This window comes from Trachemys scripta, chromosome 1, assembly GCF_013100865.1.
Source record: "Trachemys scripta elegans isolate TJP31775 chromosome 1, CAS_Tse_1.0, whole genome shotgun sequence".
NCBI classification, from domain to species: Eukaryota; Metazoa; Chordata; order Testudines; family Emydidae; genus Trachemys; species Trachemys scripta.
Genome location: NC_048298.1, coordinates 311639922 through 311653862, shown reverse-complemented (window position 1 = coordinate 311653862; position 13941 = coordinate 311639922). Strand labels below are relative to the sequence as shown.

The 13941-nt window shown below is 39.3% G+C and overlaps 1 protein-coding gene across 8 annotated transcripts in view; it reads left to right on the top strand.

Moving 5' to 3' along the window:
- The window catches only part of GRIA4 (glutamate ionotropic receptor AMPA type subunit 4), a 294599-nt gene that overhangs the window by 212746 nt on the left and 67912 nt on the right, over positions 1 to 13941 (top strand). For 7 of the 8 annotated variants that reach the window (XM_034758866.1, XM_034758860.1, XM_034758863.1 and 4 more), the window contains one exon: positions 6471 to 6578. In XM_034758866.1, coding sequence (XP_034614757.1) covers positions 6471 to 6578 — 108 coding nt within the window. Of the gene's footprint in view, positions 1 to 6470; positions 6579 to 7975; positions 8486 to 13941 lie in introns of those variants that run through there. The other variant, XM_034758868.1, reaches the window with a different exon arrangement.

Sequence of the window (13941 nt, the reverse complement as noted above, 5' to 3'; positions counted from 1 at the left end):
GAATCATAGAAGATTAGGATTGGAAGAGACCTCAGGAGGCCATCTAGTCCAATCCCCAGCTCAAAGCAGGACCAACACCAACTAAATCATCCCAGCCAGGGCTTTGTCAAGCCCAGGCCTTAAAAACCTCTAAGGATGGAGATTCCACCTCCCTAGGTAATCCATTCCAGTGCTTCGTCACCCTCCTAGTGAAATAGTGTTTCCTAATATCCAACCTAGACCACCCCCACTGCAATGTCAGACCATTGCTCCTTGTTCTGTCATCTGCCTCCACTGAGAACAACTGAGCTCCATCCTCTTTGGAACCCCCCTTCAGGTAGTTGAAGGCCGCTATCAAATCCTCCCTCACTCTTCTCTTCTGCAGACTAAACAAGCCCAGTTCCCTCAGCCTCTCCTTCAGTCTCTTCATTTAACAGTATGGGAAATAGGACTCTAGGGGCTTGTCATCACTACGCGCCAAATTGGCATTGCTGCAATCGATGCAGCTGCGTCAATTTAGCAAGTCTGGTTAAGACATGCTAAGTCGATGGGAGAGCGCTCTCCCGTCGACTTCTGTAATCCACCTCAATGAGATGCAGAAGCTATGTCACCAGGAGAGTGTGTCTCATCTATATAACGCTATGTAGACACTGCAGTAAGTTGACATAGGTTACGTCGCCTTCAGTTATGTAGTTTACATAACTGAAGCAGCGTAACTTACGACAACCTAGTGCCGTAGTGAAGACAAGCCCTAGGATAGCTATAGAAAAGTTGTTCATTAGAAGTATAGAATGTATTGTTACATTCCAGAAAAGAGTCCATGCAGAAATGTTATCATCATAAATGGAAAATTTTTATTTTGGTCTACTATGTATGATATAGAGCCACATACAGCACCAATTAATTATATATTAGAGTATTTATTGTATCTTAAGAAAACAGTTCTTTCTCTATTTTCAGCAAATGTTCTTCATTCAACCCTATCAACATATCATGTACTTGTGGATGGAAAATCAGTCTTTATTAATGATGTAGTTGAGCTACTTATAAGGTCTTAATAATTTATACCATCCAATAAGATATCCTGTACCATCTTTGGATCTGAATTTAGTACTGTCACAATTGATGAGTCCTCCTTTAGAACCTTTGGGGAATTATTCTTTATTTCATTTGTCTATAAAAACCGTATTTTTATAGCAATCACTTTGGCAATACATATAAATGAATTGCTTGCGTTAATGGCTGATCCAGCGTTCACTGTCTCCATAAAGATAAAGTGGTTCTTCATAAACATCCTAGGTTTTTACAGAAAGTGGTCTCTGATTTTACCGATTTTCTTCCCAAAACCTCATACTCAGGATGCGGAAGCTAAATTATATACTCGAGATGTTAAAAGAATGCTGACATTTTATTTAGACCAGACTAAACCATTTAAACAGTCCCCAAAATTGTTTACTGCTTGTGAAAAGAAGTTCAAGAGAAATGCTGTTTCTGTACAAATGTTTTCTAGAGGGCTAGATTCTGTATTGAGGAGGAGTATAAATTGCGAAGGTTGTCCATTCCTCAGGGAATTAAAACTCATTCTCTAAGTCGAAGGCATTCTCTATGGCTTTTTCTAGATATTTTTCTGTGGTAGAGATATGTAGAGCAGCAACTTGCAATGCTGTTCATACTTTTATTACACACTGTTCCTTAGCTTTAGAGTCCAGACCTGATGCAAAATTTGGCAAGGCAGTCCTTATATAAGTCGGACTCTATGGTCCCACCATCCTGACTTGGAGTACTGCTTATTAGTTTATCCCATGAATGGGAGTATGCAGAGGACTCCCTGGAGTCAAAGGAGAAATGAAGGTTACATACCTATAACCGAGGTTCTTCAAGATGAACTCTGCATATTCACATTCCCCACCTGCCTTTCCCTTGGAGTCCTACTTACCAAAGGACTTGGAGTCATAGGGGAAGAAACTTCGGTGGCTGAAGCACCGAGACCTTTTAAACCCTCTCCCTGGAACGCTTGACATTCATTGAAGAGAGGGACAAAAGACACACATGAGCACTCTAATGCCTACTACTAGCTTTAATTCTACCATTCAGACTGCACAGGTCAGAGCATCCCATAAGGGTAAATATGCAAAGGAAGAATCTATGTTACAGTTAAGTAACCATCATTTCTCTTTGGTCCATGTGGCACAGGGCAATAAAGCCTTGAGTTGACAGGGGGAGGTAAACACTTTTACTGCCCCCGTATCTTACAGACAACATGCAGACTGAGATGGATGTCTGACAATCAGATTTGAGATAGACACCAAAGCCCTGGCCCATAATCTAAGGAACTCAATAGCTGGCACTCAAGGAGCATATTTGGCACTGGGCCAGATCCTCCACTGATGTAAATCAGCCTAACTCATTGATTTCAACAGAACTGCACTGATTTACACCAGCTAAGGATCCAGCCCATTATATCACCTTGCCATCAGCTGCAGATAAGCATAGTTTACAATGCGGTCTACGCCATTCTGCTCTTTCCCAAGACATAACCCCGAGGACTCTGACAGATTTGGATACCCATAAGCCTACAAGCACTGTACCTTGTCTATTGCATGCTTTTATTTCCACTTATATTTTCACATATTTTGGGTACTTATGGGGCCTCTAACATGCAGCAGGATGCTTTATTCCTATCGCATAGAGTAATCAAATGTCATGCTTTCATGCAAATTTCATATATAAGGTGTAGACACAGAGGTCAGAAAGGAATTCTCCCTCACGAAAATTAGCTAGATGCTTGCAGTTGGTAAGATGCATTATGAATGGATGCAGGATTTAGGGAAAGAGTGTAATCAGCTGCCTGTGAGGGTTGTAACTTCCAGAGGAACAATACCTGACTTGCTGGATCAATGCTTTGATCCAGTATGACAAATCCTATATAATATATGAGAAATAAAGATACCTAATTGAACTAAAGGTCTGCTTTCCATGCCCTGCGTAAAATCACTGATGAGTCATCTGGCAATATCATTTCAGCACTTCCCTTTCCAGTCATAGTAACTCATGAATCAGAGTTTTAGAAAAATGATTTTTTGTTGCCCGCAGCTCTAATATCCACAGAGAGAGCATCACATAAAACCACAGCTTTTCAGAGTCATATGTTTCTATATAGTGAATGCAGATGGAGTAAAAATAAATCCTCCATGTTATCTGTTGTATTCTTCATTTCTGAAACAGTAAAGCCAAGACTTTCAAAAATGGATGCATAAAATTAGATCTGGGTTCTATCCTAAATCCAAATTCAGGCAGCTGAACTGGTAATCTGATTTTCAAAAGCCAACTGTTCCCCATGACTTAAATGTTATTGCTGGGTGACTTCAGTGGCTGCTACTGGGTGTTCAGCACTTTTGAAAATCAGGCCACTGATCTAGCTGCATAAATAGATTTAGAAGCCTAACTTTGAGCAGCCAAATTCAGCACTGATGTATGTGGGTGCAACTGTTGTAATGTAAATAGAATTGCACTTGCTTACACCATATAGGGCTGAATTTGGCCCTATATTTTTTTTTCTTCATTTATAATAGTTGAACATATTATCCTTGTGCCATCTCATAGCTGTCTTGGTAAATATTTTTTTATGTATTTGGCCTTTATTCAGTAATCCTAAACAAGAGTTATCTTCGGGCAGATTCTGCATTTGAGGGAGAGACACGCATACACACAGTGCTACATGTACTTAGAAAAACTGCCTGCCACTCCTCTAAAACCTACTTCCCCTTTGTCAGTGTTTTGATGTGATGCTTAAATAAAATAAAAATGAATTAATGGAGATATCCTATCTCCTAGAACTGGAAGGGACCTTTGGAAAGGTCATCAAGTCCAGCCCCCTGCCTTCACTAGGCAGGACTAAGTACTGATTTTTGCCCCAGATCCCTAAGCAGCCCCCTCAAGGATTGAACTCACAGCCCTGGGTTTAGGAGGCCAATGCTCAAACCACTGCGCTATCCCTTATTTTACAACACAGCACATCATTTGAGCTTTTGCTTCACTCCTGAACTTCTCAGCAGTGAGGAACCACACAGTTCAAAACAATCATTCTTCATTATAATGAGCTTCCAAAACAGCCAGGTTTCAATATCCATGTTCTGCCTTCATTTGGTCCCAAATTTTGACAGGAACTTGACATTTTAAGCTATCAGTTGTGTATGTGAATCCATGGCTGTCTGGATGAAAAAGTGTATTTTCTAGCAATGCAGCCTGTTAATAAAAGAAAACTGCCTTTTGCACTAAATCAGCAATGTTCGGAATTTCTTGTCAGCTGTGGACACCTAAATCAAGATGCCTGCAATTTTTACCAGTGGGAGGAGGGAAGGGAAAGATGCTTCTTACATGTAGTGAAGGACTTACAGTGCAAAATGTTATTTGTTTATCAGTTTGTTTCATAAATGGGGAAAAAACAGAATCTCTTTCATTCACATTAAATTACTGCGTGTATTTGTACATGTTATACATTGTGAATCTTAGATGTTTCATTGCTGTGCTGCAGTGACCATTCACTGTTGATATGACTTTTGTCTCAGTAAATTAATTTCAACCTCCAAAAGAAAACAGCAAATGTAAAAATCACATTTTTTAATACACACAGGATTGTTAATGAGCACAGTCATGTGAGCCAGAAACACCTGAGTTCCAGTCCTGGCTCTGGCACTGATTTACTATGTGGTCCTGAGCAAGACCCTTCACCTCTCCATGTTATGTGGAGTTGGCTTTCTGTGTGGTAATGACCCAATGTTTGCATGGGAAAGATAGTAAGGGTTGAAGACATTGTTGTCCATGTCACTGATATGATGACATGTTCTAATACTGGGGTCTTGGGCCTCAACAGCCGGGTAACGGGTCTCCAAGTTATTTGTATCACAGTGCGTATTTGTGGTTCTGTTAACAAAGTGAAAGCCTTTCCATCTTCTACACTGACTCTGGCCCCTCACAATTTGTTACTGACTAATATCCAGCCCTGTGTCCTGAGCATGCTTTGCACAAACTGGGCAGTAGAAAACAAAGGGGTAACCTAATTCCCTTCCCCCATTTTATAGTTGTTACAGGGGCTTCCTTCTCCCAGATCTTGGTCTTGTGAAAGCTGGGTTCACCAAGGAGGGAGGGGAAAGTGGCTGCTGGCCAATCTTTAGGCATCTCACAAATGTGGGTACTGCCAAATGACTCCTGGCCTGCAGGCCTCTGGTGGGGTCCTTTCAAGGTCAGTGCAGCTACTTGAATAATTACTGAAGAGAAGGAAAGGAAACTTTCCTGATGTCCACCTTGCAGGTGTCCCCTCTGGAAATGAAACCACCAGGAGACTTCTCTCTAGTATATTAACTGTCCTACCTAAAGGCCACCTCAGATGATCTTATTGACCCAGATGAGTGTTAATGATAGTAGTGTCATTGTACACAGTGACAGTGGACATGGTGAGGTCACAGGGTGTGGGAGATGGACTGAATAAGTGACATTCAGTTTGGCCAGTATTTTCAAAAATAGATAGGTGCCTAAAGTTAGGATCCTAAATCCATATTTAGGCGCCTAAGTGAGTGGCTTGATTTTTACCCACTCAACTGCTATGATACAAGCCAAGCGGAACTGAATGCTCAGCACTTTTGAAAATTAGGCCATTTATTTAGATGCCGAAACATGGATTTAGCAGCATATCTTTAGGCATCTATTATTCACAGTTTTAACCTCTCCCTTTAATCTGTTGCTGCTTCACCCACACATGTATGTCTGTCGACTCTTCAATGGATTATGAAAAAAATTCCTGTTAAATATATAAAAATAGGTCAAAAGTGACATGTTGTAGAAAGACTAAATTGATTAGTATTTCACTGTTTTTAGGGGGGTTTTTTCTCCTGAGAACTAGTTCATCTCATTTAAAAATTTAAGGGCAAATACTCAGTTGGAATAAATTCTCATAGCCTCACAGCACCCTTGTGAGGTAGGGAACTGCCATTATCCTAATTTTATAGATAGGGAAGTGAAGTACAGAGAGGCTAAGTGACTTGCCCATGATTCTGTGATGGAGCAGGAAACAGAATCCAGATTTCCTAAGCCCCAGACCAAACCACTGGACCAGCCTTTTTCTCTATAACCCTGCATGTCTAAGACACAGATGGTGAAATAATGTGAAATAATGATTGACCTTCACCCCATGCAGAGAGCAAGCACAAACCCCATGTGCTGCTTATGTCCCACTTAACCCTCAAACCACATGGGACTTAAGCTGTGCAAATGCCCTGTTGTGCCCCTTTGCTTAGGGATGATTATCCCCCCACCCACCCCCAAGACATGGAACCCAGCTATTGCTGTGCACGATAAATAGCTGTGACAGGTTCATTCTTTGTTTAAATTGTACCATTCTGGAACAGCAGCTAAACCACAATAATACTATTCTTCGTGAAACATCTTATGTTTATTGTTTTAAGTTACTATAAAAATTACGGTTTGTGTTGTAGGTTGGTTACTGGAATGACATGGATAAATTAGTTTTGATTCAGCATGAACCTTCCCTTGGAAATGAGTCAGCCATTGAGAACAGAACAGTAGTTGTAACTACAATTTTGGTAAGTTTTTTTCAGTGGTTTTTCTGGTATATGATCCAGACTACTTTCTGGTTATAGTCTCATTTAGTCTGTCAGATCTGGGGGGTTAGTGGGAAGGTAAAAGCTGCATATTTTAAATTTCTTGATTCTCAACTCTGTACAGAATATTTCTGGTGCACATTTGAAATCTATTTTCTCAAATCAAATGAGGGTAAATTCATCCGCTTTACATTTTTATTCAGTTTTTCCCATTGTTCACTGAAATAATTCTCAGAAATGTAAATTAATTCTATCAACCTCTGATTGATAAATTGTGGCTTTCAAGATGTTGAAATAAAAAAATGCTAACGGGAACAAATGAGAAAAGAAAATGAAATCAGGCTTCTGTACTACCAGGTGTCATTCGGTTAATATGCTATGCTTAAAAACAGCTCTATCTATTAGATTTTAAGAGCTTGATCCTGCGATCCTGGCACAAGGAACGCAGGATCTGCCTTTAGTAGTGTGTAAACTTCTAAACTGTATCCAGATAGTTAGCCCATGTAATAATGGGTTATTTGCTTTTCTATATAAACAGTACAGTAAACCTGGAAATTGAATTGGCATGTCTCACACAAGCCATTTCTTAAAAAATGAGTCCTGTTATTGTTTAAGTTCAGTGTTTCAATGGAAAAGAAATAGTTAATTTTAACTGAATATTTTTTCAGTGGTGCATAGTCATTCATTTTAAAGAATTCCTCAGAAGAGAGGAAGATGTGATTACTACATTAATCCAAATTATAGAAGAAATAAATATATAGATTTCAAAATTACTTTTTCAAAGGAAGTCGTACAAACATATCTTTTAAACCGAATATCTAACGTATTTTTACCTCTGAAGTCAGATGTGCCCTTTAAAGCTGATGCTTGTCAAAGCAGACTGGCAAAGGGTGACCTTTACCTGATTATTTTAAAAATTTCACACCTCTGTTCACTGCCCTTTTCACCTATCTCATTAGACAAGACTTTTTTTTAACCATTCAGGATAAGGTATGTCTCAAATGAGAAGAAATATTCTTTTTGTAATGTCAGTGTTCTTAAGGAGAATTATCTAAATTGATGCTGAGTTGAAAATAAACCAAGGGAAAAAGTAAAAGTGTTGCTGGGAAATGTTCTGATTCTAAGAATGCAGTTAGTTACCATATTGTTTGTATTATATACGAGGGTTTATGCATTAACTAGGTCCTGACAAATCTCCTATTGAAGGTTATCATTCTGGGATGCAAACCGAACAACGTACTATACAGCAATTCAGAGTGTAACTCCTAACCTAATTGTGTAATTTTTTGCATGGGACTTTTAAAAATATATGTATTTTTTTCCTAAAAAAGACACGGTAATAGAAAAATTATACTTCAGTACAGTCCTCCTCTTTTCAGCCTCTGATGAAGAATCCTATTTTAAGAAATTGATCAAGGAAGAAAAGAGTCCCACGATGCTGCGAATATTCCTAACTAAGGCTCAAGTATTAACCTGCAGTGTAGTAACATTGAGCTAATTTTCCCATATGGATTACTGTTCCTCTGACTGGATGGCCAGGCACTGAACCACCAAGAAAAGCTCTGTGACTATTCTGAAATGTCTAGAACAGATGATGTTAACCTTCAACTTTGCCGAGCTGAGAAGAAAATGATGTGAATAACAAGTTCTGAATTGAAAATTTTCCTTTCATACCAATCCTCATATCTTTAATTGGGGCTCCCATAAATGAACAGTGTAATTTCTGTAAATAGCTCCAAACTTAGGAGAAGCAAGTAAAAAAAATATTAAAAGGATGCCTGTTTGCCAAACGTATACAAGGGGAGGGAGGGAAAGAGGGTGCTTTTTCAATGTATTACTTTACCTGTCCTGTTTGCATATGTGCATAATAAATGTTATCTTTAGCAGAAGTTTTCCAGTCCACGTATAAAAAGGACTGGTCGTATCATTTTTCAAACCAAGATGCTGAATGAATTTTACAAAGCATGCCCAGTTTTCATGCAGCATGTCATTTTGGAATAAATACAATTATCCAAAAATATACCTATTGACCTAAAGTGACCTGCTCAATGCTTTGATATCCAGATGCAAAAGAAATCTGATTGGAATAAAAATATATGGGAAAATTCTGTCTTTGGCTAGTCATGCATATCTCCCATTGATTCAGTAGGAGCCGCACAGTTGGCTCTGAAAGCAGAATTTGACCCCTAGTTCTTAATAGTCATCTGCAAAGGCAACAGATGTAGAATCTACAAGCTCTTAATCACAAAAAAGCAACATATTAAACTACAGTACATTTCAGAATCTTGTCATTTTGCTCTTCCCTGTACTTTACTCATTCGCAAATGCAAGACAGGGACTGGTGACCTCTTCACTGCCCTCTTCATATTGAAGGAAAGCTGATTCAACGTACATGAAAAATATAATTTTGGCTGCATGCGTTCCTTCCAGTATTAAACTGAAAAGCTTCTGTGATCAATGCTGTCAAGTTTTTCAGTCTGTGGAAGACCGATATCTAGGCATAGTAAAAGATTTAAGAGTTGTCAGCATGGCATGCTTTAATTTTTGTGTGAAGTAATATAGCACTGATTATTTCACTTTACTGTCTTATTTTGTATGTGTCTATGCTTAACTTGCTGTAATTTTACATTTTATTATTAAATATAAGATATGTAATAAAAGAAACTAGCTCTATACCCAAACAAACAAGTTTGATACTTTCAACTTTGGCAAAATACTATGGTCACCTGTAGTACAGTAAATATGCTTAGATTTTATTTTAAATTTTTGATTTATCATAAAGAAAAATACTCTTGGGAGATTGCTAGAGTGAAAAATTGAGACCTCTATTCTAGTGAACATTCTTATTTAACTGATATTTGGTTTAAATATAGCATGGTACAGTGAGCTTTAAGCATTTTTTTCAACACAGTACTTCAATATAATATCAACATAATAGGTATCAGAAGACTAAGAGTGTAAATTACAAACCTTGAACCCAAGAAACATTGCGGTTAAATAAACAAAACCGAAGCCCCTTAATGTCATTTCTTGGTCAAGTAGTTCTCAAGAAATCCAGCATTATGTACCATCCACAAACCAATCGTACATTTTAGAATCCCCATTGACTTCAACACAAGTTTTATCAGAATCAATAATGCAGAACTGAGCCATTTTCTTGCACAAAAATCTTTTTTCCACATTATAATTTATTTTTGCAGCGTTTTAGAACGTGTAAAAGGGACTTCATTAAAATAGGCCAACCTTAACCAAACAGTGTCAAGGTTAGTGTTTTTTTCTGACTTCCATTATTAAGTTGTGGGCATTTTACTATACACATCAATCAGCAGGAATGTAATGGAATGATTTGTTTCTATCTGGAAAGATACTTGTTTCAGTCACCCATTTGTATTTCAAAATGTTAAGTATTGTTATAGAATTGTGAATATAGAAGTAAAGCTTGTGTCATTTTAGTGATCTATGTTCAGTGCTCGTCACTGATCATTTCAATGTGGACTTTGTATGTAATTTACTTTCCTACAGATTATCATTAAACAGCTCAAACATTACAATGTTAAGTCCCTTTCAACAATAGCATATTTTGCACTAAGTAATTCACATCTATGTTTTCATTAGCAGGTTAGAGTTTATAGTCCTAAACTGTAATTGTGACTGTCTTCTGCAAGAAATTCTGTAGAACAATCGATCTATCTCAATGGGATAAATAGAATTTAGCATTAAGATATGACTAGGTGTGTTTTATCGATTATTATGTGTCATCGTTACAGAGTGTGAGCTTTCAATGTCATCTATATAATGTGTAGGTTAATGATCCGGTAAAACTTGCCCTTTCGTGTCCTAATGCTATTATAATTAGAGGCTGCAACAAAACAGTGGTCCAAACAGCCCCAAATTTTCAAGTGGAAATTCAAGCCCGCTTTCTGATCTGAATGTGAAAATGGCCTTTATCATAATAATGCATCAGACTAAAGGCCTGATCCAAATATCCCTAAACATTCAGTTTGTAGTTTGAGCACATCTCTGATTATAATATAGCTCATATGGTAGACACATTTTTTATATATCCTACGTAAAGTAGTAGAAAGGAGAGGACAACCTAGCAAGAGAAAGGTAGTACGTGTTCCTGCTACTTTAATAGTATTACACCTCTGCCTCGATATAACACTGTCCTTGGGAGCCAAAAAATCTTACCACATTATAGGTGAAACCGCATTATATCGAACGTGCTTTGATCTTCTGGAGTGCACAGTCCTGCCCCCCTGGAGCGCTGCTTTACTGCGTTATATCAGAATTTGTGTTATATCGGGTTGCGTTATATCGGGGTAGAGGTGTATTTCACATTTGTGGATTTCACTCTATTGTTCTTTCCAACTACGATCAGGGTCACATTGTGCTAGGCGCTATACAAACACATAGTAAGAGCCAGTCTCTGCCTCAAAAAGTACAGTCTAAATAGGTAAAACCGACAGAGGGTGGGAGGGGAAAGAAAAGCACAAAGAAGTGAAGTGACTTGACCAAGATTTCCTGACCAGGTTTCTTGAGTTCCAGTTCAGTGCTCTATCCACTGGATGGTACTGCCTTCACTGAGATCCCATCATGTCCCTGCTGATCCCCCAACAACACCTTTCCTCAGCAGTTCTTCACAGGAGCATGAGTTGATGTGAAGATTGAATTCGCCTTTTTAAAAGGAAAACCAGGAGTATACAGAGTTTCCAATTTATTTTACTGTCTAAAGGCTACACCTTCAAAGCAGTCCAGCCCTCAGGGAGGAACACATGGAGAGTAAACGGCTGGGTGCTGGGTGGGAAGGGGATGTTGAAGTGGCTTCCTCCGTGCTACCTCCACACTCGGCGCCTGCCTGAAGCAGCTTGTGCCCGGTGTGTATTTAATGTTACATGTTGTGTTTTGTTCAAGAAAAGCTGAATCCAGAAGTTTAACCAGTCTCTGACTCGGCTTTTTTAAAAGAGAGTAAAAAATGAAAAGGTGCCAGGGCAGTGCAGTTGAAGGTTATAAGGAGGTTCTGTGAAGGAGGGAAATCTGACAGGGCCTTGCCACACTTTTAGCTAAGCCACTGCAAAGTGATGCATTGCCTTTGTCCTTGGTTTTTTGTTTTTTGTTTTTAAATCAGTTTTGTTTACAGAATGGGTGTATAGGGAGGCCCAAATTATGGTTAGCACTGCACATATGAACAGGAAGGAACATAAATGCATTCCTAATTTTAAGCATGTGAATAGTCCCGCAGAGTCAGTGAGGCCACTTGTGCTTAGCCATGTGCTTAAGTACCTTCCTGAACTGAGTATGTAAGGAGATTGGGGGGTGTAAGGAGCTCCTTCCTCCCACCCCTCTTCTCCTCTGTCTGCACACAACAAGGGTGTGATTGAATTAACAGTGGATGGGAATGCCAGGAGTGGGTGCAGGCTAGCATAATTGGCAGCACTTACCACCCTCCGGAAGGTATGTCTGGGTCAGGCCAAGGTCATTGCCATCCATCCTCCCCATTCTTGGCCTTCAACAGGCAGCACTGGTGGGGGGGGAGTGGTGACTACCCCTTTTAGAAATTGTAGCAAGTGACACTGTGTGGTGGTTTTCCTTCAGTATCCAGGATGTATTATGTTATGCACAGTACAACTAAAGTAACGCATTGCACTACTGCATGAGTCCTAGAAGTGCTTCATAAACTCCAGCCCTCCAGAGGTTCATGTGTGATCTGCTGTTGCCATCCTCCTGGGGGGGATTTAAAGATGTATAGAACATCACCTGACCAGTCAGGATATGACTTTGAAAGTCGGCGTCCAAAGTCATCATGGACACTTCTCTATGCTCAGGGCCTTTTTTAGCTGTCCTTAGTGGCAAACACTCTAAGCTGTGAAAAGCCTCAAAGGCAGAAAAGGTCACAGAAAAGCCATGGAAAGGGGACTCCACCCCAGGAGCATTGCTTGGTGGCAGCACAGACTGTGGTAACATTGAAGAGATGACCGGGGAGGCAGGCCATGGCTAAGGGTAACACACGCATAATGTGCTCAGAGACCTGCCCAAGGTTGAAGAGAGAATTGCTTTCTCCACCCTCCCTGAGTTGTGTTGGGCCTTAAACATGGGACCTTCTCCTCATGCAACTTGAATTTAAGTGAAAGAGCTGGCTCTTTCCTTTCAGATTACACAGTCAGTGTTCTTTCTCAAACTCTGCTGCAACCATGGGACCAGCCAAAGTTACAGAAGGGGTGCACTTACAAAAATAAAAGGCTAAGGACACTAAAAAGATACATAACTCACTGCTTTTCCTCTTCTAAAACATAGAAGTTTGTGTCAAATTCCGCTCTTGGATGCATAGACAAGGAGCCAGTTGCTATCAATGGGAGCTGTATGTCAGTGTCTAGAGGCAGAATTTAACCTGAAATATTTACAAATGCCAGGTGCTTATATTACGGTTAGCTTACACAATTTCCCTGTCACACTTATGTGTTTAATATTTGGTGTGGGGATATCAGACACTACAAAATTGCTGCTACTTACACATGATGTCCATGTGATCATTTCAATAAAGAATACTTAATGTACGCATTTGTACTTTTACTTTTGCCTATGTCCTAATTAGGCATGCAGTAAAAGATGTGAGTATGGAAGAGGGCTACACTGGTCACTGTTAAAGAATCAACATTTGCCAACTGTTATCATAGGTATCTTCTATACTGAGGAGAGGAGAAAACTGTGGTGACTCAGAAGTTTTTATGAGGTAGACTTTTGGGAAATGGAGTACTTGTGGCACCTTAGAGACTAACAAATTTATTAGAGCATAAGCTTTCGTGGACTACAGCCCACTTCTTCGGATGCATATAGAATGGAACATATATTGAGGAGATATATATACACACATACAGAGAGCATAAACAGGTGGGAGTTGTCTTACCAACTCTGAGAGGCCAATTAATTAAGAGAAAAAAAACTTTTGAAGTGATAATCAAGCTAGCCCAGTACAGACAGTTTGATAAGAAGTGTGAGAATACTTACAAGGGGAGATAGATTCAATGTTTGTAATGGCTCAGCCATTCCCAGTCCTTATTCAAACCGGAGTTGATTGTGTCTAGTTTGCATATCAATTCTAGCTCAGCAGTCTCTCGTTGGAGTCTGTTTTTGAAGGTTTTCTGTTGTAATATAGCCACCCGCAGGTCTGTCACTGAATGACCAGACAGGTTAAAGTGTTCTCCCACTGGTTTTTGAGTATTTTGATTCCTGATGTCAGATTTGTGTCCATTAATTCTTTTGCGTAGAGACAGTCCGGTTTGGGAAATGGTTACTTTAATGGCAAGTATTGTACTTTGAACTGATTATCAAAAAAGATTATGTAAAA